General features: G+C 43.8%; 2 protein-coding genes and 1 long non-coding RNA gene across 5 annotated transcripts in view; 2 read left to right on the top strand and 1 right to left on the bottom strand.

Annotated features, from left to right (window-relative positions):
* LOC133496193 (potassium channel subfamily K member 3-like) overlaps positions 1-10,816 on the top strand; it is a 55,357-nt gene extending 44,541 nt beyond the window's left edge. For all 3 annotated transcript variants that reach the window (XM_061811452.1, XM_061811453.1, XM_061811454.1), the window contains one exon: positions 5,883-10,816. In XM_061811452.1, the coding sequence (XP_061667436.1) occupies positions 5,883-6,787 (905 nt within the window). In that variant the 3' untranslated portion in view covers positions 6,788-10,816. The remainder of the gene's footprint in view (positions 1-5,882) is intronic.
* A 6,957-nt stretch (positions 10,817-17,773) lies between these two features.
* slc35f6 (solute carrier family 35 member F6) lies at positions 17,774-25,348 on the top strand. The gene is made up of 6 exons (XM_061811455.1): positions 17,774-17,914; positions 19,598-19,670; positions 19,811-19,982; positions 21,447-21,662; positions 23,154-23,264; positions 24,231-25,348. The coding sequence occupies exons 1-6, from the start codon at positions 17,838-17,840 to the stop codon at positions 24,716-24,718; spliced, it is 1,137 nt and encodes a 378-aa protein (XP_061667439.1). The 5' UTR covers positions 17,774-17,837; the 3' UTR covers positions 24,719-25,348.
* LOC133496196 (uncharacterized) lies at positions 17,816-23,120 on the bottom strand. The gene is made up of 3 exons (XR_009793740.1): positions 22,708-23,120; positions 22,544-22,616; positions 17,816-17,954 (listed from the first exon to the last, which is right to left on the bottom strand). It is a non-coding gene; the product is annotated as an uncharacterized LOC133496196 (long non-coding RNA).
* Positions 25,349-25,667: the final 319 nt, after the last annotated feature.

A 25,667-nucleotide genomic window follows, 5' to 3' on the forward strand; every position in this document is an offset into this window, starting at 1 on the left:
TTGCAGTGAGAACAAATCAAAAACTGAAACGGTGGGACCCATAAGACGATACGATGAATATTTACGTGAGCATTGTTGTGGGACAAGATCTCTCGCTAATCCAAACTTGTGTGATACTTTGGTGTTTGGCTATTGTTTGTGCAACCGGGTTAAAGTACACCCAGACTGAACATTTTCCAACGTGTTAACTCTTTTGGTGTTACATCAGACTTTATCGGGCATTGCCGCTGCACTGGTTCTGTGCTGAAGTCGTATCAGCCCATTAAAACATGAACAGATTTTGTTTCTGTTCCATGAAAATCAAGCAACTGTTGTTATTCTTGCTCGATATTGCTACAACCCAGTGTGTATGCTCACATGCGCTATTCAACAGCAGCTGCCAAGAAGGTCTGAGGTCAAAAGTCAGAAACTTAATGGAGTGAGACTTGGGGGGACCAAAGCCGTGTTTAAGCGCCAGGATAAACATACGGCGGGGTCGTCTGGAGTTGGAGGTGTCTGCGATTACGAGACGAAGTTTGCCTGCGGCTCGAAATGTGGGAAAATTTGCTATCGGAGTCGACTTTTGCACTCGTGTCGTTCCGTGGTCGGAGTTCCAGTCTGTGGGGTAGCGCGCTGATGTCTTTGGCCCGTCGCAGGCGGAGATGAAAGCGAACCGTGGAAAAAAAACAAAAGGCGGAGTGGGCCCACGCTCCAAGACGGCCTGTTCTGAAACGATGTGAACACCATCCGTGTTTATTCGCAACAGCGCGGAACATTCCCCGATATGTGCGGCCTTTTAAAGGGCAGCGTAAACGAGAGATAAAGGTGGCGTCACAAGTTTTCAGCCCACCTGTAGGTTCAAGATCCAGTCCTCCAGCTCGCTGCACTTTACCAATACCAAAAACCATCCCATTATGGACGAACGGGAACAGATAAGTACAGTTCATAAAATTAAATCCATAGTATCAACTTCATTGATCATATTGTCAGATGGACCAGCAATGACGCATACAAACGTATCGCTAGCTCTACCGCAAATATGGAGAAAGACATTAACATACGGCATGTTATAGGGAAATAGTTAAAGTGCCACTGTCATGCAATGCATAATTTTTAGTATGTTATTAAAGAAAAAAAGGCACCTGGAATGGACCCATCTTTTTTTTTTTCCCACCACAAAACATGATTTTGACAGATGGCTTTTTGTCACTCCCGCGATGAAAATCCTCTCCAGCGATTTGTTTTCGAGAAGAAGCAGGAAGTGATGTTAGTAGCAGACGCCCACTCAAGCGGCCTCATATGTTTCTACTAGTTTTACCTGCTGGAAGGTAGCTCTTTGTTCCTTCGTGTTAGCCAAAATGCCGGCTCGTTGTATTCCTGGGTATTGTTCGAACACTCGGGAGGATGGATTCATTCTTCATACTTTTCAAAAAGACCCGGTTCGTCGTGAAAATTGGATTGCACGGGTGCAAAGGATGAGAGCTTTGTGGGTTCCAGATGACAGGTAGGTATGTATATAGCTACTAAAAAAAAAAGACAATAGTTGAGGGGGGGAAATGTAATCCTCTCAGAATGTAACAAAAGATCTGCACACGGCTTCGGCGGGGCTAGCTCATACACACTGCCTGGGAGTCTGTTGTTAGTTAGAAGTGATCCGCATATCATCTAAATATAGCTCAAAACGAAAGGTTAATATTGCCCCGGTCACTTCACTCGATTGTGTCCGCGGCGGACGGCTTCAGGCGGGCTGGCTCATACACACTGCCTGGGAGTCTGTTGTTAGTTCGAAGTGATCCGCATATCATCTAAATATAGCTCGAAACGATAGGGTAATATTGCCCTGGTCGCCTCACTCGATTATGAGATGTTGTCTTCTTTGGAAAGAGCTTCCGTGTCCTATAGTAGGTGGCATTGAAGTGAATACTGTTATATGTATTTTTCATTACAATATCTACTTTTGAATGTTTAGAGGCGTGACATTTGACCTGTAAAGACTTTTTTTGGTATCATATGATTTATGAAGCATGCTAAAAAATTGTAATTACGATTGAAATGCTACGTTTTCAAGCTGTCGAAGCTCCCTGAATAAGTCGACACCGCCTCCGCCCACTTTACTAGTAAACACTTCATTTAATTTGATCAGTCACATGAGACGCTCTATCCTTTAATTACGCGGGTGCAATTATAGACTGACAACAATATCCAGAGAGCTCCTGTTTCCACCGTTGACCCCCCCCACCACCCCCCCCCCACCCGAAAGCGGAGCCATGCGGTACGCACGATTTGTGTTGTCCTGCTGTACAAGGCGGCGGTGCACGCCCGGTCGGCTTCCACTTCTGATGACATTACGAGGTCGTCGCTAAACCGTAGAGCGACATTCGAGTTTGCGTGTGTGAACGTGTTTGAAGTGGTTCCAGCGGGTGAACCTTCTTATCTGGTGTCATGGCGGTCATCCAATCCGAACTTTATTACGCCGAGGCACGTATTTTACGCAAAATGTGTGTTTACTGAAATAAGGATCTTGTATGAATTTACTCACAAATTGACAAAATCAATCAAGTGGGTGCACAGATTAATTGAGGCCCTAGTGCAAAAGTATTTCTTCATTCTGCTTCCTTCCTTGCCATAGATCAATGAGAAAATAAAGTTTTATTTGTATAAAATGTAAAATGCTTTTTAGAAATGTTACATTTGCTGACAGATTACGTTTAAATTTTTCTCATCTAATTTGCTATATCATCCGAAAGTTCTGAATTTTCTTTTTCTATGTGAAAACAAAACGAAAATTATTTATGTGACATTTACCATGTAATATTTTACCATAATTTATTTCTTGCAATTTTCTTTTTCATGTCATTGCCCCAACCTGCCTTCGTATTTCTGCACCATTTGCAAAACTCATGGGCCTTTCCGGCCTGTCAATCACTCGTACAGTAATAGCCAATCAGATAGCCGCATTGTCTTAACCCCCGGCTTGACACGCCCCTCTCGCCGTATTGTTGCACAAGCAACGCCGGTTGGCAGTAGGGTGCGCTTGGAAAAATTTATGTTTCGAAGAAAATGGTCCTCAGATGCGCTTGGGGAACGTGCAATTCTGATGAAAGATATCCTGCTAGCTTACAAGCGGTTGATTCATATTTCCAAAGACTAAAACACGGTTGACGAAGCGTCTCCGATGGATTCAGGCTCACGGAAGAGCGCAGGTACAACTAAATGTGAACAATATCAGCAAACACAAGGCTGTATGTTCGAAGGTAAGTCAGGGAGAAGTACCTTCTCTGAGTTTGATTGAATTATTATCAGTACTTTATACATTGCAGGAGAACAACTTTGTTGGCGTATCACTGACCAGCTGAACGAAGTGTGTCATGTTTTATGCCGAAGACTCGGGTTAGGGATACGTAAATGCGCCACGTCATGCAAGAAAAAATGTCTATTTGTATATTTGTATCACATCTGACATAGCACTGGGTTCTATTACAAGCCAAGTCAAATGAATACACCCGCTCACTTATAAAGACTGCAATGATATTACTCGTGATCTTTCCAAGTAAAAAGTTCTCACCGCGCTTTACATGCGCTGTACGATTCCACTATTTTACCCTGTTGGATTTCAATATGAAGTTTGTGAGGAGTCAAACTATTTTTTTGCATCGATCGCCAACATTTCGCTGTAACTTTGACATCGCGTCCTGATCCGTCAAAAATCTTAATTCCGTGTACATATCCTTGCGTGAAATAGTTGAGACCTCTCTGTAGAACTCTCTCTGACCCGTTTGGCAAAAAAACATACCGCAATATTATCTGGAATACGCGATAGAGAATCGACTTCAAACATGTTCTGTTCAATCGCCATTTTGGAAGCTTTTGGGAATTGGCTAAGGGGGCGGAGCTTAAGCTCGCCATCGGAAAGGTCCATTGTGCTCAGAAGTGTCCTGCTTGACGGGTCGGTTCTGGACCACGGTTTGATGTCAACAACAAACCAGGCCCAAGGTCCTCAATGACGGTATAATTGGATGACGAGACCGAGCTGCCCAATTCGCGCAATGCCGTTCTTTTGATGTCTTTCGCAAGCGCACACTTCGACGTGCCTAATTAACGAGTGGGTGGTCTTTTGTCTTGAAGGGGGCTTTTTATCTTTGTGACAAACAAGCACTGACAAGACCAGAAAGATGAACCCCGGCACTCGTGATTATATTATCAATTTGGAGCTCTGAGTGAAGGTTAATAAGCTCCAGTGCCGAATTAAGATGTGCGCCCATCTGCTGAAATGAACACGGGCGGATTCAAATCAGTCAAATAAATTCGAGGGCGAATCGAATCTTCCCGGGTGTTACATTTCACGTCAATTTATTTAATGACTATTTTCCCTCCTCCCTCTGAAAGTCGTTTGCAAGCGAAGGTCGTAAACGGAGTCGGTCTTAGGGATTACGTACGTAACGGTAAATGTTAGCAACGTCAGAAAAACACGGAAGAGATCCTTTGCAACGGCTTCAACCACAAAGGAAGGTGAGAGCGGGCGATTGCGCTCCGCTGCCATTGACATTGATAAGCCCCCCAATCCCCACCCTTCGCTCGATACTTTGGCATAATCAATCATTCAAAGGCTCTGAGCGCAAAGGTGATGCAATTTTTATGTTGCCGTTCACGTGATAATGACGGAAAGCATGTTAAGAGACAAGCCTGAGCCTCGGGAGATGCGGCATTGAAAATTGAAGAAAAACAGCAAATTTGAGGTATGACGCAAAATTATTTTCCACTCGGGTAAACATTTGTTTTTCCCCACCACGATTTCACACCTGCAGTATGCAGACTCTTCAGCCAACGTACACGGAATACATATTGGACTGGGAGGAAGCGGAATCCTCACAGCAGAACACATTACCTACAAATAATGCATCTTTGATCTATCTATCGTAAGTTTCTTTCGGCTTGTCCCGTCTCATATTTGTTTGGTGCAGTTCTTACGCCGGATGCCCCTTCCTGACGCAACCCTCTTGGGGTTGAGATATGAAAGGAAATGAGATATGAACTCACGACTCCTGGTTTACCAAACCGACGCTCTAACCACTGAGCTATGGGGCCTTAAACGTCACACAGGCGGGATTGAACCTTGAACCTCATAACCGTGAAGCCAACTCCAGCTGATCCACCGTGCCGCCCCCATTTGATCATCTATCTATGGCAGCAACTTTTTGTGACAGAACAATTCAATATTTTGCCACTAAATGACAGAAAGTACCGTTTAAGCAGCTAGTATTCCTTTTCATTGTTTCAGCGTACAGTAGTTACTTTTTTGGGGGGGAGATTTTAGGCAGGTGATCTGCCTTGGAGAGTTTTTTTTTTTTTTTTTTTAATGTACCATATGTGAGGCAAGAAAATACTGAATGCTTGCTCAAGGGTTTCTTACTTGCAAAGTACAACTGATACCCAACAGCTTAAGAAGCAGACAAACTTAATGATCCAGAATGCATAAACCTTGAGAGGACCGTGTGCAAGTACAACGGGGTCATTTCTCTCTCTCTCGTTCTCGCTCTCGCTCGCTGCTCTACAAAACCACAGCCTAGGGACGAACCCTGCGGTGTCCTTTTCGTTTGAGCTGCGTTAAAAAAAAAAAAAAGCAGAAGGCTAATTGGGTGCAAAAGCATTGATTAGGCGAGACCACTCTGTAGAGAACAATCGTCAAGGAATTATTCAAACTCTCTCTCCTGTACACGGCGCCAATACTCGGCCACGCTGCTGGGCCTTCTCCGTTCTCGTTTCCGTCTGCTGTTTTTTGTGAAATCAAGTTTTTGAATTTTATCACGTTTCCAGGCCGACTGTCCGTCTCGCAGCTCCCGTCATGGTGGACAGCTTGATTGAATTGGTTCCGCGCCGGTAACTGTCTCTCTTGTGTCCCGCAGGATACGGCCATGCGGCCCCCAGCACACACGGGGGGAAGGTGTTCTGCATGATCTACGCTCTCCTAGGCATCCCCCTCACCTTGGTCATGTTCCAGAGCGTGGGCGAACGCATCAACACCTTCGTTAGATTCCTTCTCCATCGTCTGAAGAAGTGCCTTGGCATGAGGCGGACTGAGGTGTCCATGGTCAACATGGTGACGGTGGGCTTCATATCGTGCATTAGCACCTTGTGCGCGGGGGCCTCGGCTTTCTCTCACTTCGAGGGGTGGAGCTTCTTTCACGCCTACTACTACTGCTTCATCACTCTCACCACCATCGGCTTCGGCGACTACGTGGCGCTGCAAAACGACCACGCCCTGCAGACCAAGCCGGACTACGTGGCCTTCAGCTTCATCTACATCTTGACGGGCCTGGCCGTGATCGGGGCCTTCCTCAACTTGGTCGTCCTCCGCTTCATGACCATGAACGCCGAGGATGAGAAAAGGGACGCCGAGCAGAGGGCTCTACTGGCCCACAACGGCCAGGCCGGCAGACGCGCGCACTGCGCCGCAGACCAAGCGTCTCCGTCCTCCACGGCGTCGGGGTGTGTCGGAGGGAGCGCGATGGGAGGCGGCAGTCGGGGACTGCGTAACGTTTACGCCGAGGTGCTCCACTTCCAGTCCATGTGCTCTTGCCTTTGGTATAAGAGCCGGGAGAAGCTGCAATACTCCATCCCGATGATCATCCCACGTGACCTCTCCAACTCCGATAGCTACGTGGAGCAAGGAGAAGCCTTCTCCGACCCCGTCCACTCCAACGGCTGCATGTGCAGTCTGCAGCCCCACTCCGGCATCAGCTCGGTGTCCACTGGTCTCCACAGCATCAGTGTATACAGGAGACTCAATAAGAGAAGGAGCTCCATCTAGACGGTTTCAAACTCACTTGGGAGTACTGTGCGGTAAAGGGAGTGTGGTACCGGATTGGGTCTGGACTTCGGGAGATCACAACTTCATTCTAAAGAGGCACCAGGTGTCTGCATCGCTGTGGTTCAATAGCGCAATCATGAAGCAGGTGCCATGAACTAAGCACAAGTCCTTTACAATTAGAATGCAGACCTCTGTGAAGACAGGCAGTGTGTTAGTTTGTTTGCCTCACAGTTCTGAAGTCTGGGGGTTCAAATCCTCTGCAGTTTTCACCAAGTAATCCAGGTTCCTCCCTGAAACATTTCCTCGGTTCATTCCAGACTAAATTGTCCTTAGGTCTGGATGTGAGCGTAGATGATTGGTTCGCTGGATGTAGTCCGCGATTGGCGATTGGACTGTTGACCAGTCCGGGCTGTACCTCACAACTCGTCTAAGTCAGTTGGGCTAAGCTCCGGGTCAGCCATGACCCTACCGAGGAAAAGCAGTGCAGAAAATGGATGGACTGACCTCTGCCAATGCCATATGCAGTACTGCTGATTTGGATCGACACCAAATTCTATACTTTTTTGATATCCATCTCCTCTAAACCCCCTGACTTTTTTTTAATACTTATACATCTTTTTTTGTTAATAGTTTGGGGAGTGGTGGGTTTTCAAAAAAAAAAATAAGTCAATAAGTACAGTGGAACCACAATAAAACAGATAAAATGGGCCATCAGGATTGAACAATGTGTCGAGAAATAGTTTCCTTACTTCCAGAAACGGTAGCCGGCAGTGAATGTGACACGGGGCTGAGTATTTCCGGGTCACAGATACGCAATATAACTAGATCCCGTTTCAAAAGGCGTGCCTCCCGTGCCTATGTGGCGGCCATGTTGAATGTGGGGCATTGATGTGGCGACCATGTCGTAATGATTACCGTAATTCCCGGCCAACAGAGCGCACCTGGAAATACCATTTGGTACATTACGTGGGCCGCAGCCGTGTAAAAGCCGCAAGTGCCCACGTTGAAAACTGATATTGAAACATGGGGTATTTACAAAGACGGTCACAGAGAGTTTAACGCTAGCACTAGCGCCACGCTAACAGGGCCGGTAAAAGTCACTTCCTCGGTACATATATTCCACCGGTCTCACTCTTACCTTTTCCCCTCGAGTGGCCCTTTGCGGCCGTTAGAAAAAAATGCACAAATTAGCCGCGTCACTGCATAAACAGCAGGCTTGAAAGCGTGTAAAAAAAGTCGCATGCTTATAGGCCGGAAATTACGGTACAGTTTATCTATTATGTGTATGGAGAGAGAGAGAGTGTCAAGGCTTCAGTCTTAACTCTAAGGAGTAAAAACACAAGGGTCTGGATTCTGGAACGTGGTATTTTTGTTCCAATAACTTTTTTGGGGGGGGTCAAACCATTCACCTATACCAACTGATTTGGAATTAGGCAGCACACTAATTCCCTGCGGCTCATGAAAGCGACTCAACAGGGATGACTGATGAACGTCAACAATGTCATGATGATCAAGCATAAAATGTGAATCTTTCAAACATTTTTAAGACTTTTAATTTAGATTTATTCACTTTATACTCTACTCCACATTTTGGGCCATGAAAATAAAAATGTACAGAACAATAATTAGTACTGTCGAGCAATAAATTGCTTCCATGTTTTGAATCATCAGATATAGTGTACCCCCCGCCACCCAATCCCTATTAGTGTGTTCTATCCAGGTTCCACTGTATAAATATTTTTAATAGGGCCTTGACAAATACCCCACTCAACGAAACACAAAAATTAAAAACTTTATTGATACTGAACTTTCTTGTTACTCACCTTTGCTTGTTCATTGTGATTTTCTGATATTATTTGTATTACATAACAATGGTGAAAAGGGACAAAGGGGGCAGGAGGTATCACATGTAAATATCTTAAATTGAAATATTTTAATGACTCGTCGACATTTCTCTCCAAACAGACTCTGGTTCAATATGTTTTACGCATTTAAAAGACAAAATATGAAAACTGGACATATTCGGACACCGGAACCGAGCAAAAATATTGCTTTCACGATCCAGTGTCGTTTCCTTTGCGCTGCGTTCAAGCCAAATTTTTCGATGGTCTTCATCTTTTTTTTTTTCCCCCTCTCTCTGAGATACTTTATGTTAAAGTTCAGAATGATTGTTCAGAATCAAATATGGAGGGATGGGACACTCGTGACACGCCGTCACTCCAATCGGACCTCACCGTTTTCTACAAACGAATTGATTCCACCTTTCTTGCTGATTTGTTCTTTTCCGATAATCGCCGTTATTGCATGGAAACTCACTTTGTACATACTAGAAAATCATATCTACTTCACTGCTGCACCTTAGAAGATTGTCGTGTATGCTTTGACACTGGAAGTCAGTGCACATTTGTTTCTCGTTGTACGGAAACCACATTTTTTTGTGCGCGTATTATTTAAAACATATGTCTAATGTCGATGACGGAGATTATTGGCGGTAAAACTCGTGAAATAAATGGCCTCAAGAGTTTGAAGCTCATGCACTTTGCTCAAATATCACACGTCGGACTATTTCAGGTCTTGAATGCAGTGCGTGTCCTTTACCTCCCCCTGAGCCCTGGGATTTATTTTTATGTCTATATTTTATTTTTTACAACGGTCCACTCAACAAGTCATGCTAACATTTATTTCTGACACGTTTATTTTTCTACATACAGATACCGATTTACTGCAAATTATCGTTGTCCCTGAAAGAAGGACTGCAATTAACAACGTGTGCGGCTGTATATTAACACAATTAGTTATTTTTTTTTTTCTGAATAAAACGTATTTTGGTGTAAAACAATACTTGGTGCATTCGAGTTTCGTTATTCATTGTTGGCTGAAGGTCAGAGTTTATTAGGAAACCGACAAAACAATATTGTCTCTGTAAAGTTTGTAAATACGGTCAAATTAAAAGTTTAGGTGCAAAGAATCTCCTATTATAGATTTGTTGGTAATTTTTTGGGGTGTTTATTTTAATAGTAGCTATGAGAATGTGAATTGGTCACACTGAGTAAAGCAGGGGTGTCGAACTCATTTTTGTCACGGGTTACATTGTAGTTAAGACCCTCGGAGAAACCATAATTTTTAATCATACTTTACACGTGAATTTTATGGAGCAGTTTTGCAAGCAGAAATCGAGGCTAATGGGTTTTTCAACTACTGTTGATGTTTGGTGAGACAAAAAATGATTGCAGTATGTTAACATTTTCATCCATGATGTGACTATTTGAAATTTTGGTCCAGATTTGGAAAAAAAAGTTGACACACATGATTTACCTTTGCAGGCCGCGTAAAATGCGGTGGGCCGGATCTGGTCCCCGGGCCTCGAGTTTGACACCTGCGTCCGTCAACGTTACAATTTATGATATGACCATTTGAAATTTTGGTCCAGATTTTAATAAAAATCATGGAGGTTGACACACATGATTTACCTTTGCAGGCTACGTAAGGTTAAGCAGAGCAAGGCAGGAATCTTACACAGGATTGGGATAAACAAGCCTGGCTATGTTGCATTAAGTTTACAATACACGATGTACTGCACTGTACTATGTAGTATGATTGACAACGGGTATTGCGCGGTTATATAACGGCAGCGGTCTCTGTTTTGTATCAAAACAAGGTGGTTTATTTTCCCCAGGGATCGAACGGCGGAATGCGCTTCGAGGGTTGCGATCTTATTCTGAAACTATTTGATTTATTATGACTGGAAATTAAGTGAAAACAAATCGGAGGCCGGGATCCGCGTGTCAAAATTCAAATCGAATACATTGGACTGAAATAAATATGATTAAACCCGTGAAAATGTATCGCGGAAAGCATCCGTCACCTTGTGCCGCGCTGCGACACCCGCGCCGTTGCATAACCGTCACCTCGGAGCACTGTCGCCGCTGAATCCGGTACAGTTCGCCACCCGTACAAAATTATGATCTGTAATTATTGCGGCTTGAGAAACGCACAGAGTCGGAGTTGTCGCCGTACAAGCCGCGGGCGCAAGACAGATTCCCGCGCAGTGAGGCCTGCGAGCAACTTTGTTCGCTTCAGTTCAAATCTGGACTGCAACTGGAAGTTTCTCATTATAGAAGGCCTTCATTTCCAACATTTTTTATTTTTAATTATCATGTTTTTCTTTAATATGGTGGATGAACGACACGGAGAAAATAGCAACGTCGCAATGTATCAAATAATTGGTACAATACACCAAAAAAAAATGTAATTGTGGCTGATGAATCTGTCGTGTGTAGTGTACTGCGTGTCGTCATTGATCAATGAAAGATATGGATTTCAAAATATTTTGACTATTTTTAATATGAAAAGTGTCTTTCAGGTAAAACGAGGAGTAAAAGGGGGTGGGGTGTTGGAGCTAAAGTATGGGGTTTGGCACTGGTACTGTATATTTAAAGGAACTTGTAGCTGCTTAGTCTGAAATTGTACAGAAAAATATGAATATTACATTGCAATTATTTCCAAGAGCATTACAGGATTTATGCAAACCAGGCTTAGAAAGGCTTGCCACAACAAATGATGCAGACTTTAATAATAGCTATAATTAACACAAGTAATCTATAGACCATGTCTTAACATAATCCATCCATTGATTTTCTTTGCCGCTTATCCTCACAAGAGTGCTGGAGCCTATCCCACTTGTCAACGGGCAGGAGGCGGGGTACACCCTGAATTGGTTGCCAGCCAATCGCAGGGCACATAGAGATAAACAGCCACACCCACAATCACACCTATGGGCAATTTAGAGTGTCCAATTACTGTTGCATGTTTTTGGGTTGTGGGAGGAAACTGGAGTGCCCGGAGAAAACCCACGCAGGCACGGGAGAGAACATGCAAACTCCACACAGGCGAGGTCCGGGATTGAACGCAGGTCCTCAGAACTGCGAGGCCAACACTTTCCAGCTGCTCCATTGTGCCGCCACAATTCGTAGTCCACCCATCCGGTCACGGGGGAAGTAGCTTTACCGGCTGAGCCACCGTGCCACCGTCATAACATAACATAACTTGAAGCGGATTATGAAGTTAGCTAGCTAGCTAGCTCGCCTACAACCCGAAAATACATTTTCCCATTCAGATGGTCTGATTTAGAGCACATCATTGTCGGTAGAAGCCAGGAGTGTGCGGATGAAACCGTGGCTTTGGGCTGGCTGAGCCGCTTTAGAGCGCCTCGTTGTTGGCTGCGAGTGCATGCACCTCACACGATGAAAGCAGAAGAGCAAGAGAAAGCAAAAAAAAAAAAAAAGTCTGACGGGGGCTTCTTGGGAGTGCCTTTTCGGACATTTTTTTTTTTTTAGGTCTTTCATGCTGTAGCGGCATTTGATTGGCCGTTGAGCGGGGCGTGGTTTCATCGCATTGGGTGGACACACCCACTGCGTTCGAGAGCAGAATGTGAATGGCTCGATTTTTCCCAATTTCGAAGACTCGTTTATGTACTAATTTTCTTAATCTTTCAAATTTGGCAGGGTTGTTAACAACAGAATTTAAATTTCATTCTTCACCTTAAGACGCTCTGGACTAGTCTCGGCTTTCAGCTTTGTAGGAACAGTTTTTGGAAGACCGATTACTTCTGCACGTGCTACAAAGGTCCGAAAATGAGGAATCACTTGAAAATCCGGACCTCAACAAACGCATCTCGAGTCCAACATCAATCCGTCGGACTTCTTTTTTTGCGGACGATGGGTGAAAATTCCCGCAGACGTCTTCCGACGTCTCGTAGAAATTGTTCTTCCCCGAAGATTGGAAACCTGTCCGATCAATCACCAAACTCGCAAATGTGAGCTCGTGATGGTGTCACTAAGTGTCATCTTGTCATCGGTCGCTGCAACCCGTCCGTCTCCGGTGTCACAACGAGTTACGTTCAAAACTGAAAAAAGCAACACTCGCTTGTTGTAGCGCTACCGGCGTGATGTGTCACATGTGCCAACCTTGAGCCCTCGAGCTTGTTTTGACAGACCAAGAAAAAAAAAAATTAATCAAAAATCATTTTTCATGCCAAGGGAAATGCTTTCTTCTCTCCAGATGTGTGCATTGATTCTGTATGTGAATCTAAATCAATCCCGTGGATCTCCAGAAGTCATTTACTGACTGTTTTTAAGGTAAAGTGTCGATTAATATCGAAAAACAGAAGCACGTAAGGCCCTGAAATCGGTGTCAGTTTTCCCCGCAAGATGCGACTGTACCGTTTAATCTCGGAGGTTGAAAAACGCTGAGAGGCTCGAAATCGCTTCTGACTTCCACCGAGATTAGCGTCATATCTGTGAGTCCTGCTCCGGCGTCACTTAATATTAGGTGTCCTCCCGGATGATCCGCCGGAAAACGTGGCTCGTGGAAAAGATCCTCAACGGCTCGGTGATCGGTCCAGATTGGAGCGGCGGTGATTACCGTGCGATACGGACAACCGCGCGTGTCCGAGGTCGCGGTAATGAACCGTAATCGTCAATCATCTTACACTTGACGACGATAAGATTTCTGTGTTCTACGTTGGCTACACTAGACTTGCTAGTATACGAAACGCAATATACAACAGACCCTCAAAATAGCTAGGCTGTACAATTTGAAAATACTTTGCCCCTAAAAATCATTTGGCGGTTGACCCATCATCGATTCTGACAACACGTGAGCAGTTAGCATACTTTGCAAGACCTCTCATCATCACATCATTTTGATGAATATCGCAGTCAAGTGCGATAGTAACAGTTTAAAATTTTGTGAATCACGTAAACTACTACTAGTTGTCCCTCCTCGAGCCGTCAACTGATCGAGGTGGAGGGGTTTGTCTGTCCCGATGATCCTAGGAGCCAAGTTGTCTGGGCTTTTATGCCCCTGGTAGGGTCACCAGTGGTAAAAAAGGTCCTAGGTGAGGGACCAGACAAAGTACGACTCCAAAACCCCAATGACGAGTACAATAATTGGATCTTGGTTTCTCTTGCCTGGACATGGGTCACCGGGAACCCCCTCAGGAGCCAGACCGAAAGGGTTAACATGGGTCCCCCTTCCCATTGGCTCACCACCTGTGAGAGGGGCCGTCGGGGTCGGGTGCGATGTGAGCCGGGCGGTGGCCAAAGGCGGGGATGAGGTGTTCTGGGTATGACCCACCAGATAAAAGAACCCGGGGACGACCCAGGACACGCTGGAGAGACTATGTCTTTCGGATGGCTTGGGAATGCCTCGGGATCCTTCCGGAAGAACTGGAAGAATTTTCTGGGGAAAGGAAAGTCTGGGTATCCCTGCTGAAGCTACTTCCCTGCGACCCGACCCGGTAAAGCGGTACGAAATGGATGGATGGACTACTAATTGTGGCGGCATAGTGGTTCAGCTGGAAACCGTTGGCCTCACAATTCTGAGGACCTGGGTTCAATCCCAGCCCTCCCTGTGTGAAGTTTGCATGCTCTCCCCGCGCCTCTGTGGGTTTTCTCTGGGCACTCCGATTTCCTCCCACATCCCCCAAAAAACATGCATCAATTGGACACTAAATTGCCCCTAGGTGTTATTGTGAGAGTGGCTTTTTGTCTCTATGTGCCCTGCGATTTCCTGGCAACCAGTTCAGGGTGTACCCTGCCTCCTGCACGATGACAGCTGGAATTGGCTCCAGCACTCCCGTGACCCTCGTGAGGATAAGCAGCTCAGAAAATGGATGGATGGACCACTAATTGTTATTAATGAGGCTTTATCTATGGAAGTTGACCCCCGCTCCGCTGATAGCCTGATTGCGTTTTAAACGCTTCAACAAATTTCCAGTTCCGCGACAAGCACGTCGCCGGCCACGACGTGAACTGAACTCGACCTGTTATTTTCCATCCATCCATTTTCTTAGACGCTTATCCCCACAAGGGTCACTTGAGTGCTGGAGCCTATCCCAGGGGTTAACTGGCAGGAGGCGGGCTACACTCTGAACTGGTTGCCAGTCAATCGCAGGGCACATGGAGACAGACAACAGTCGCACTCACATTCACACCTATGGACAATTTAGGGTGTCCAATTAATGTTGCATGTTTTGGGGATGTGGGAGGAAACCGGAGTGCCCGGAGAAAACCCACGCAGGCAGAACTTGAAACGTTTCAACCCGCCTTTGAAACTCTCAAGGGGATGAGACACTTTGTGGGGCGACATGTTTTCGACGGCCTCCCGCGACCGCGCAAAGTCGGGGTTCTGGCCATCAGCGCCGTCGGAGTTCGAGTTGCGTAACCCGAACGACAGCCCCGGGTGGCTCGCACGCGGTCACGACAAGCGCCGCGGCGTGCTCGCAGCGGATACAGTAGCTAACGATCCGCAGAGCGGGAGCGGACAGAGAGGACGGCGGGCCCACGGGTCAGGCGGCCGCCGCGTCACCGCGGGAATTCGTCATCGCCGAAAACGCGCCGAGCATTTTGTTCACTTCCTGCTCCGAGTGAAGTTGATGCGTGTGACAATAAGCCACACTGACAAATAGAGTCGCAAATGAAGCTGGATGAGATTTCATCATGTGAAACGCGTGATGATTAAAATATTTCATTCTCTCCACGGCCCGAAACGCACAACACAACCAACGCCGATATGCACGCGCACGCTTGACTTTATGTATTATTCAATATCGGTGGTGGTTGGCGATGGTTTCATTTTTCAAAGTGTGAGGTGGCCTCCTCTGGGGGCCACCAGAGGAATTCGGGGAGTGGGGGGGGGGGTTGAAACTGGATGAGAAAAATAGGAAAAGGATGAGAAAATGGACTGCATAAAATATGCAGCTTGTACAGTGAGAGAAGAGACCGGGCATCAAATTTTCAAGATCATATCAATTTGTTGATAATGAGGGTTTAAAACTATTTCAAGTGCTGTATAGTGAGAGCAAAAAATGGGACTGTTCATGGTGGATAGTATTGAATTATTCTGATACGGGTAAAATTGAAATTTTAGTTTACTTATTTATTCTTTATTTTGATTTGATTTTATTATGAAGCCTATTAACCGACCAATGATCACAACGCCCCAATCCCAGATACATAAATTCTTGCTTCACCCAAACAATAAACAGTTCAGGGTCGTTATTCCTGATTTTTTTTTAAATAAATGTACATATACTGTACTTTACAGTACTGTGTAGTTGCAATATAGTTGCCACATTACAGAAGAGAGAATAGATGATAATGGCTAAATTCATATTTTGATTTTCCTTACTACATTGCAATGATAGATAGATAGATAGATAGATAGATAGATAGATAGATAGATAGATAGATAGATAGATAGATAGATAGATAGATAGATAGATAGATAGATAGATAGATAGATAGATAGATAGATAGATAGATAGATAGAGTACTTCTGAAGGCTACCGATAACACACACCGATACTTAATGAAAAAAAAAAAGTCTGACATGTAGTAAATCCTCCTCAAAAGTATTTGTGAGTCAGAAAGAACAAAAGGTATTTATTCATAAGTAGGTGTTAATTGAATTTTTGGATATGAAAAGTACTTGGTATCGGTTTCGGTGAGGACTCACGAGGGAATACTCATACTGGTATCAGTTTTGGGGGCCCATTCAAAAGTTTGGGATCGCCTAGATAATAAGTTTCCCATGAAAACACAACTTTGAAGTACACTACACAAGTTTAGTGGTCACTTAGAAACACTTTTTTAGCAAACGTGTGCTTTATTTACATTATTAACACTCCATAACTATAAATTATTTTAATTACTTAATGTTCTCTGCATTGAGGGAAACAGTTATGATTTTCCTTTAAAAATACAGACATTATGTACAGTGAGAGTATCTATAAAATACTGTAAATCTTTTCAAACGCTAACAACTAGGGTTATAATTTTCCAATGTGACGTACAATATGTTCAGCATATGATTTGATTTCTATATTTCCATCTAGAGAGAATATAGGGTTAGGTTACATATCCCATTTGTGAGCGGGTAATACTGAATTTGCAGTTTTCGTATGCACAAACGGGCATCGCGTGAGCAGCCTTGGTGCATAACAGTGGTCAGGGCCGCTCGAGCCACAGTGCGGGAAAGGTGAGCGGCGTTCGCACGAAGCTGTCATGTGACATTTCAGAATCGCGCCTGTGATGGCGTCTTCATCCACGTCAGCATTTGATGCCGGAGTGGAAGTGAAGGGGTTCTGCTTCTGCGAGCAGGGAACACAATGTTGCCGTTACAATTCTCTTAAGTGTCCCAATCGAGGAAATTCAGATGAAAATCTCACTTATGCTCGGTGGTTTGGACTCATAGTGAGCTCGTGTACTATAAAGGGTAAGTATTAAAAAATACATTTTATTATATCGGGAAAAACTCACACTCACTACACCCTGAGGCCTCAACTCTGGTACACAATGTTCTCAATGGGTTCAGTTAATTTTGACTTCCCCTTGCTCACATATTCCCCTTTTTTCCCAAATTTATAAGTCACTTTAATGGTGGATGTGTCATTTTTCATATCACAAAAATGTAGGGTTTTAACAAGGGTGTGTAGACTTTTTTTTTTTAAACTAGCTTTATAAAACCCTTTCCAGGCAGGGGTTGCAAATTTCAAACAGGTTTAACATAGTAAAAAAAAATAAATCCAGAGTATCATTTTCTGAAAGTATCAGAATTTTCTCTTCACTAAATTTTATTTGGTCCATAGGTTTAAAAAAAAAAATTATAGCTGGTCTTTGTCTCCTCCTGGTGTTTTCCAACATATCCATCCTGATACATTCACTTTTCTTTGTAAAACCGAGAATGTCGCTTAACTTGACAAGATTCCGTGAACAAGGTTGGAGATATTAAGTCGTAAAGTGTACTCCAAATCTCGCCAACAATTGTCATTTATTTCACTGAAAATATCTGAATTCAATTAATCAATGTCATCTATCGAATACAAATATTCCGACGGCGCTTGAAAGCAGCATGTTGTTGTCGCCGGAGTCAGCTGACCGTGAATCGTCATGTGGCGTTCAGAGTCTGCTGGGATCCCACGGAGATTTGAGACTACTCGGTGGTCTCCCTTGCCCCGGATTCATTCGCCCCGTTCACACTCCGGGAGATGGCGTGGACCAAATACCAGCTGTTCCTCGCGGGACTTATGCTGATAACCGGCTCCATAAACACGCTGTCGGCGAAGTAAGTACACCGAAGGTGGCCACTGTGCTGTGATGCTAGGCTAACGCCGTTAGAACGACGAAGGGAGAGTGCACAGTATTTAGTTCACCGCACAAAACGTAGTAATAAACCTTAAATACGTTGCTCTATTGTATAAATAAATAAAAAGTAGTTTTGGAAGATCTCTTACTACGGGTTTTTTTTTTTTTTCGACTCGGCGTAAATACATGTAACTACTAATTAATTACAACCGCTAAGAAGTCGATCGAACTTAGTGCTTATGTAGTACATCCATAATTGACGCGCTTCTGTTGTTGTTGTTTTGGTACACTAATCAGATTAGACTGCCGTCACTAGGCAAACACGATCCAGACCGATTTTTTTAGCAGACGAAGCTCCAGTGACTCATAAACACTACCACATAAATGAAAAACATGGGGCGTTGGAAAGATACCTTGATGCATGCCGCAGCCTGTTACGTGCGTTGGATCACAGCAGGTACAAAATGCAACTCAGGGACGAGCAAGCGCGATAATATAGTGGGGAGAAGTTCTATTTTTGATCAAATATTGTCAAATGTTGGGATCACAGGCTCCATATATATATATATATATATATATATATATATATATATATTCAGATTTTGTTATAACACATTCACCCATTATTTGATAATGTACATAATTTAATATAAAATTGTTTTCACAAATAATTCAATCCCGGACCCGCCTGTGTGGAGTTTGCATGTTCTCTCCGTGCTTGCTTGGGTTTGGACGCTCTCAATTGCCCCTAAGTGTGATTGTGAGTGCGGCTGTTTGTCTCTACGTGGCCTGCTATTGGCTGGCAACCAGTTAAGTCCTGTCCGTTGACAGCTGGGATAGGCTCCAGCACACCCTGCGACCCTTGTGAGGATAAGCGGCAAAGAAAATGGATGGCTGGATTATCTATCTTCAAAGAAAATCCAAACAGTCATCTCTCCAGCAACTATACAATTTTCTTGATCCCTGGTTCCAGAGCAGGCCTTAAAGAAAATATATAGAAAATATTTTACGTTTGGAGCTATTCGTCATTTTCAGAGCACACACACGTTTTCTTATACTTGTGTTTTCTTGACTTTTCTGATGTCAGCGTTCTCCTGCCTCGACTCACACATCTCGAGCTCGCTGTCGGCTTGTCAGCTGAGCGGGATTCGCACTCGAATTTGAAGCGCAGTTTAAAGTTCAAATCGCCCGAGCCGGCGCAGACTTTACAAGGCAGCTCATATTGCGGGCGGGCCAACCAATAAAGGCGACTTAACGGCTAAAGTTTCACGACGGTCACCTGACGAGGCGGGAGCGTCACGCAAGGCGCTCGTCGCGGCCCGTTCGGCCTACGTCGTGTCAGACGGGAGGAATCAGGTGACAAAGTCTGCTGTGCGATTTTGGTCGCGACGGGCAAAGCTTGCGCAAAGTGCCGCGTCGTCACTTTTGGAAACCGCGTTCCGTTGTCTTGCGCACTAAAACGGACAACGCATCACTTATGCTTCCTCTTATGGTCTCACGATCAAACGTTGTAGATTTGTGTGTCATTTCAGCAAAAATAAAAAACTGATTTATTTATTTTTTTTCAATAATGTTCAATCACTATCATAACACAGTATTATGTTTGCATTAACGGCGTGAAATGTTTCAAAACTGACTGCGATAACGTCTACATTTGTAACAGATGGGCAGACACGTTCAGCGCCCAGGGTTGCCACGGTGACCCCGAACATGCATTCTCTCACCCGTTTGTCCAGGTAACGTAGTTTCAAAGTGACACGTGATCAAAGATGAAACACTTTATGATTGTAAAGCGATTTACCAAACCAAAAAAAATGGAGAGCGTCAACTTGTCCTTTCGGTTTCTGATTGGATTTTTTGTTGGTCTCTCATCCAGGCCGTGGGGATGTTTTTGGGAGAATTCAGCTGTCTGGGCGTCTTCTACATCCTGCTTTGCCACGACCGGCGTAGGCCCGAGCCCAGCGTGAACCCGGGCCGGAGTTTCAACCCTCTTCTCTTCTTCCCCCCCGCCATGTGCGACATGTTGGCCACCTCAACCATGTATGTCGGTAAGTCATCGCGGCCTTTTATACTCCCTCGTTTAATTTGAGCACAAGCGATGCGTCGTTCAAAATTATCTTTACGTTTGTGTCGTAGTTAACGTTTTAAAGGACAGCTGTTAAATACTGATGGTAGCGGCAATACGGTAAAGATAAGCAATGCAGTGCATCACATGTAACTAGAGGCTGGAAAAGTAGCCAAAGATGTAGTAAAAATGTAGTAAAGAGTATAGTACTCTTACTGTAGTGATTGTTAAAATTAGTAGCGGGTATAAGTACAGTACTATTACACAACTGAAATATAACAAATACAATTGTTACAAAGAGTAAATTGATCCCCATTGGTCTTGAGCTATTTTGTATACACTTGTTAACGCTACAGTGGATATAAAAAGTCTACACACCCCTGTTCAAATGTCAGCTTTTAGCATTAAAAAAAAAAAAAAAAAAAAAAAAGACACCAGGATGAATACAGTACAGGTTCGGTCCTCGACCACAATCCATTCTAGAAGGCGGTCCGAGAAGTGATTTGTTCGAAAACCGAATCAACCGCCCCACACGTTATGTTATTTACGGGTTTTTTTTTTTTTTTTTCCCGGGGGTTTGTTCGAATTCACAATAACAAACCGCGTCGTGGTTGGGTCAGCTGGACGGGCCACGCACATTATGTTATTTCCGTTTTTTTTTTTTTTATTTTTGGCAGGGTGTGAATTCATAAAGCGCATCATGGGTCAGCTGGTCTGGCCGCGCGCGGTTATTTTCGGGTTTTGTCGGGGGCGTTCGAGTACCGATTTGAAAACAAAAGCAAGAAAAAATAAAAATAAAATAAAATCTCAACATTTTTGTTCGAAAACCGATTTGTTTGAGAACCGCGGCTGCACTGTAGTTTAAAAGCTTTTCCATAATTTTTTTCCCCTTTCCAGACAGGAAATAAAGAATTGAAATAAAAAGGTTCCATAAGTGTGCATACCCTCTTAAAATTGGGTGTGGTGACTGTGTTCAGTTGACCAATCAGGTTTGAACTCAGGTTAAATGTCAATCTGCACACTCTTGTTACCAAAAACATAACAGCATATCGACAAAAAAAAAAAAAAAAAAGTATTTTCTTCACTGACTGGGATTATTTTTAATTGCTACGATTTATGGCACTAGTAGTTGCCATGTTTGTGAGAGACTGCAACATATACGCCAAAAGATGCATAATTGACAGTTCTGACCATAAAGCAGGGCAAATGTTTTCAAGTGCACAGCCGAAACAATAACTAAAACATCTACAACTGAACGCATCACGTTTTTTTTTTTCCCAATTTAGAAATGGCCTGTAATTTCATATTTTTTTTTTCCCCATAATCTGGAACGTAAACATAAAATGACTCTAAGGCAAAATGTATTGTGGCGTTGCGGTGTATCCTCCCATTTTCTTCCCGGCATTCTCCAATTAACGTCCCGTTAATTTCTTGTCCGGGCGTGCAGCTCTCAACATGACCAGCGCCTCCAGTTTCCAGATGCTGCGCGGCGCCGTCATCATCTTCACGGGTCTACTTTCGGTGGCGTTTCTCGGGCGCCGGCTGTTGACCAGCCAGTGGATCGGAATCCTCGTCACCATCCTGGGTCTGGTGATTGTGGGCCTCGCCGACTTCGTCAGCGGGCACCGCGACGACGCCCACAAACTCAGTGACGTCATCACCGGTGAGGAGTTTACAACTATTATTCATTCCAATTGCTTCTTTTAAAAATATGCTAACCATGGTGATTGTATGTTAAAATTAGTAGTGGGGAAGATAAATTGTTACACTGCCAGCAGTGTAAAACTGCTCAAATACATGTTTGGTATTTAACATGGCTTGAAGTGAACAATTTTGTTCATATTGGGTAATTGTGTATAGTAAATGAAATAAAATGTAAAAAAATATATATTCTTTGGGCTAAAAAGAAACTAATACGATGACATTTGAAATGAAATGTCAACAGATTAAACGACAGCTGGCTTGGTTTTTTAAGAATGTGGAACATTAATTTTTAGGAAATCAATAATGAATTAATGATGCTGTGAAAGCATGAATAATGTTTTATTATCATTAGGCTTTCTCTGAAGAACGTTGCATTTTCGCTTCACTACCTTTTTTTTAACATATGGGTAGCCATTTCATCTGCAAATATGGCATTATTAGATTACCGGTGATAAGTAAAAAGGCCATGTTTCCTCAACCTGGCAAATTTTTGGATTTGTAAAAATTAAAATACAATTATAATAACTAAGTGGTGATTAACTCATTAAATGTCAGCCGTGTTTCTCATATGGGTAGAGCCGGTTGTCAGCCATTTTTGACCATTTTGAGTGATTTTTGAAGGCCTACAGAAAATTGAGTCCTGCAGCTATATAAAGATAGAACCTACTAAAAGAAATATTTAACCCTCATCTTTCATCAGGAAGAGTACATTTCTACCTTTTAACGTTCTCTAGTAAACAGCAATTGAAAATTGGTTAGTTTCTTGAGAATACTTATTTCCAAGCAAAAAAAAAAAAAAAAAAAGAGCTTTACCTTTTGTGTGTGCGTGTTCAAACTTACCTTTCTAAAAGTCCTTTTTGTGGTCAATGTGAACGCAATCTCCAGCAATCAATAGCCCCACTTGGTACACCTTCTGTAAATTATAAAAAAAAAAAAAAATTGCATCAAAACAAACATGACCCGAATGGACAATAATCACGTGAAGAATCCAGCTCAAAACTTACTTATCTCCGAAGTTCTGGCTCAACATCGGCAGAGAATGTTTCCGGGAAACGTTATCGCTTTCTTTATCAGACAAGGGTGACGAATTGACTTTGTCATCTTCTTTTGCTTTAAAAAAAAATAAATACAAATAAACTCCTTCTCCATATTCTCACCAACACAGCCCTTTCTCACACCGGATGGAGTCTCAGCGGATATGGGCTCAAAGATATGAGGAAAGCAACTACTGCCATCTAGTGTCGATTCAGCATAGTGAAATCATTCCCAAAGCCTTGATACTGAGGAGCTACGCGAAGGCCTTTATTACAAATTTCAATTGAAAAAAACTCACAAAATGCAACTTTACGTCTGTGGCAGTGAATTATGTTTTTTGGCAGACATAATTTTACAAGTTTATTTGTTCAAAATTGCCCAAATTGAACCGTAACTCTTCTGTTGAGTCCTTCAGGTGACCTTCTGATCATCATGGCTCAGGTCATCGTCGCGGTCCAGATGGTCCTAGAAGAAAAGTTCGTCTACAAACATGACGTCCATCCCCTGCGGGCTGTTGGAACTGAAGGTAGAGCAATATCCACTCTTGAGAATGTTTCACTCGATATCTTCAATTGCCGATAACCCCCCAAAAAAGGAAAGTCAATACTGCAGAATGCAAAGGGCAAAGCGTCACATACGTGTCATCATCGACAACAATCCGTGTTGGGAAGCATCAGCATGACACGAATATGGACCTAAAATTTAAACATTCATCAATTAAAAAATTAAGTAATAATAATCAGAGGGCAGACAACATTGACCGAGATATATAATATAATATAATAATAGTAATATAATAAGATGGCACTTTTGTTATGTTTCAAGATCATTATTATGGTTTTAATGGTGCACTTTTATTACTTATTTTTAAAATCGGCAAACAAACAGCAGGGCAGCACATTGGAGGATCTGTTTATAGAGGGTTGGCCTCGCAGTTCTGAGGACCGGTGTTCAAATCCCGGCCCCGCTTGTGTGGAGTGTGGAGTCCATGTTCTCCCCGTGCCTACGTGGGTTTTCTCCGGGTGGGCACTCCGGTTGCCTCCCACGTCCCAAAAACACGCAACATTAATTGGACAGTCTAAATTGCCCCAAGGTGTGATGGTGAGTGCAGCTTTTTGTTTCGATCTCCCCCGCGATTGGCTGGCAACCAGTTGTGGGTGTACCCCGCCTCCTGCCCGTTGACAGCTGGGACAGGCTCCGGCACTCTCCGCGACCCTTGTGAGGATACGCGGCAAAAATAATGGATGGATGGATGGATAAGTAGCAACCTTCAAACAATTGCTACTTTCACATATATGCAGCACCAACACATAAAAAAAAACTCTCTACTCGAAATATTTGAAGGGTACCTTCTCTGTTGACAGCTGGGATAAACTCCAGCACTCCCGCGGCCCTTGTGAGGATAAGCGGCAAAGTAAATTGACGCGTGGGTAAAATTGATTTTTGGAAAAGAAAATGAATCGATGGATTGTGCGCTATTTTCTGTGCCCAGGTTTCTTTGGCTTCTTCGTTCTGTCACTGCTGCTCATCCCCATGTATTTCATCCACGTGGGCGAGTTCAGCGACAACCCCCGTCAGGTCCTGGAGGACGCGCTGGACGCCTTCTGCCAAATCGGATTCCGCCCCCTCATCTTGCTGGCGCTGCTCGGCAACACGGTCAGCATCGCCTTCTTCAACTTCGCCGGCATCAGCGTCACCAAGGAGATCAGCGCGACGACCCGCATGGTGCTGGACAGCCTGCGCACGCTGGTGATCTGGGCGCTGAGCCTGGCGCTGGGGTGGGAGCAGTTCCACGGGCTGCAGGTGCTGGGCTTTTTGGTCCTGCTGCTGGGGACGGCGCTGTACAACGGACTCCACCGCCCGGCGCTGGCCCGGATGCCGTGCTGCGCCGGGCTGGCGGCCGTGGAGGAGGAGAGCGACGCGGCGGAGAGGGAGGGACTCCTGGGAAACGGCAGCGTGCAGACGCCTCGCGAAAGCTAAATACGTCGACGGTACACTTTGCACAAAACCCGACGTCCTCAACTCGAAACACTGTACTTTTTTATACATTTTTTTTAAGTGATGGATTTCTAGCATCTGTCTTATTTTGATCTGTCTTTCAAAGATAGAAACCATTTTACAGATAATTAGGACGTTTTATGAATTGTACTTGAGAGTCACTGCCTGGCGGGTTTCCTAATTTTATTTTAATTTTATTTTGAAGTGAATTCTATTTGCGAGCGTATTTTTTTTTTTTTTTTTTTTTTTTAGGAATCTGTCTTGGCAGGGAGACGGTGCCAAATTGTAATAATAATGAAAAAAAATGGATTACCAGTTTAAGGCACTACAGCATGTTGTACTTCATCACCACGGCAACCATCAGTTGTGGTAAATATGGAATTTTTATGATTGAAAGCCGCATCTGAGCCTGGTGACCCCTTAAAGCGTTTTTTTTTTTCATTTCTTTTTTTAAGTTAACTTGTGTCACATGCTGACCGAAGTTGTATAAATCCTGCATCCGTTTCGTTTCATTTTGCTATAAATTTAAAAAAAAAAAAATTAATTAAAAAGAAACTGTCATTAAACTACACTATTTGAATCGCACCCTGGTAAATAATTTGTCATGTTTCACGATGAAAAATAAGCGGCCGATCACGGCGCCGCCGACAGCAGCAGCTGACACCTGCCCGGCCTGCACGTCCCGAGGTCAAAGGTTAAACCGAAGAATCCCGCGGGATTTGTACGCGTGACCCTGGACAGGATGCTGGGAAACGTGTTCATTAGCCACGTGGACACAATGACTATTGCGCAATATATGATATACAAAATATGTACTGTATAGCATATTTAAAAATTTAATTTTACAAGACCGGTGTGAGAAAAAGTTTTGAAGCATTTATAAAAGAAATAATTGTAATTAGCAATGACGCCGCTAGATGGCAGTATAATG

Source organism: Syngnathoides biaculeatus, chromosome 23 (genome assembly GCF_019802595.1).
Source record: "Syngnathoides biaculeatus isolate LvHL_M chromosome 23, ASM1980259v1, whole genome shotgun sequence".
NCBI classification, from domain to species: Eukaryota; Metazoa; Chordata; class Actinopteri; order Syngnathiformes; family Syngnathidae; genus Syngnathoides; species Syngnathoides biaculeatus.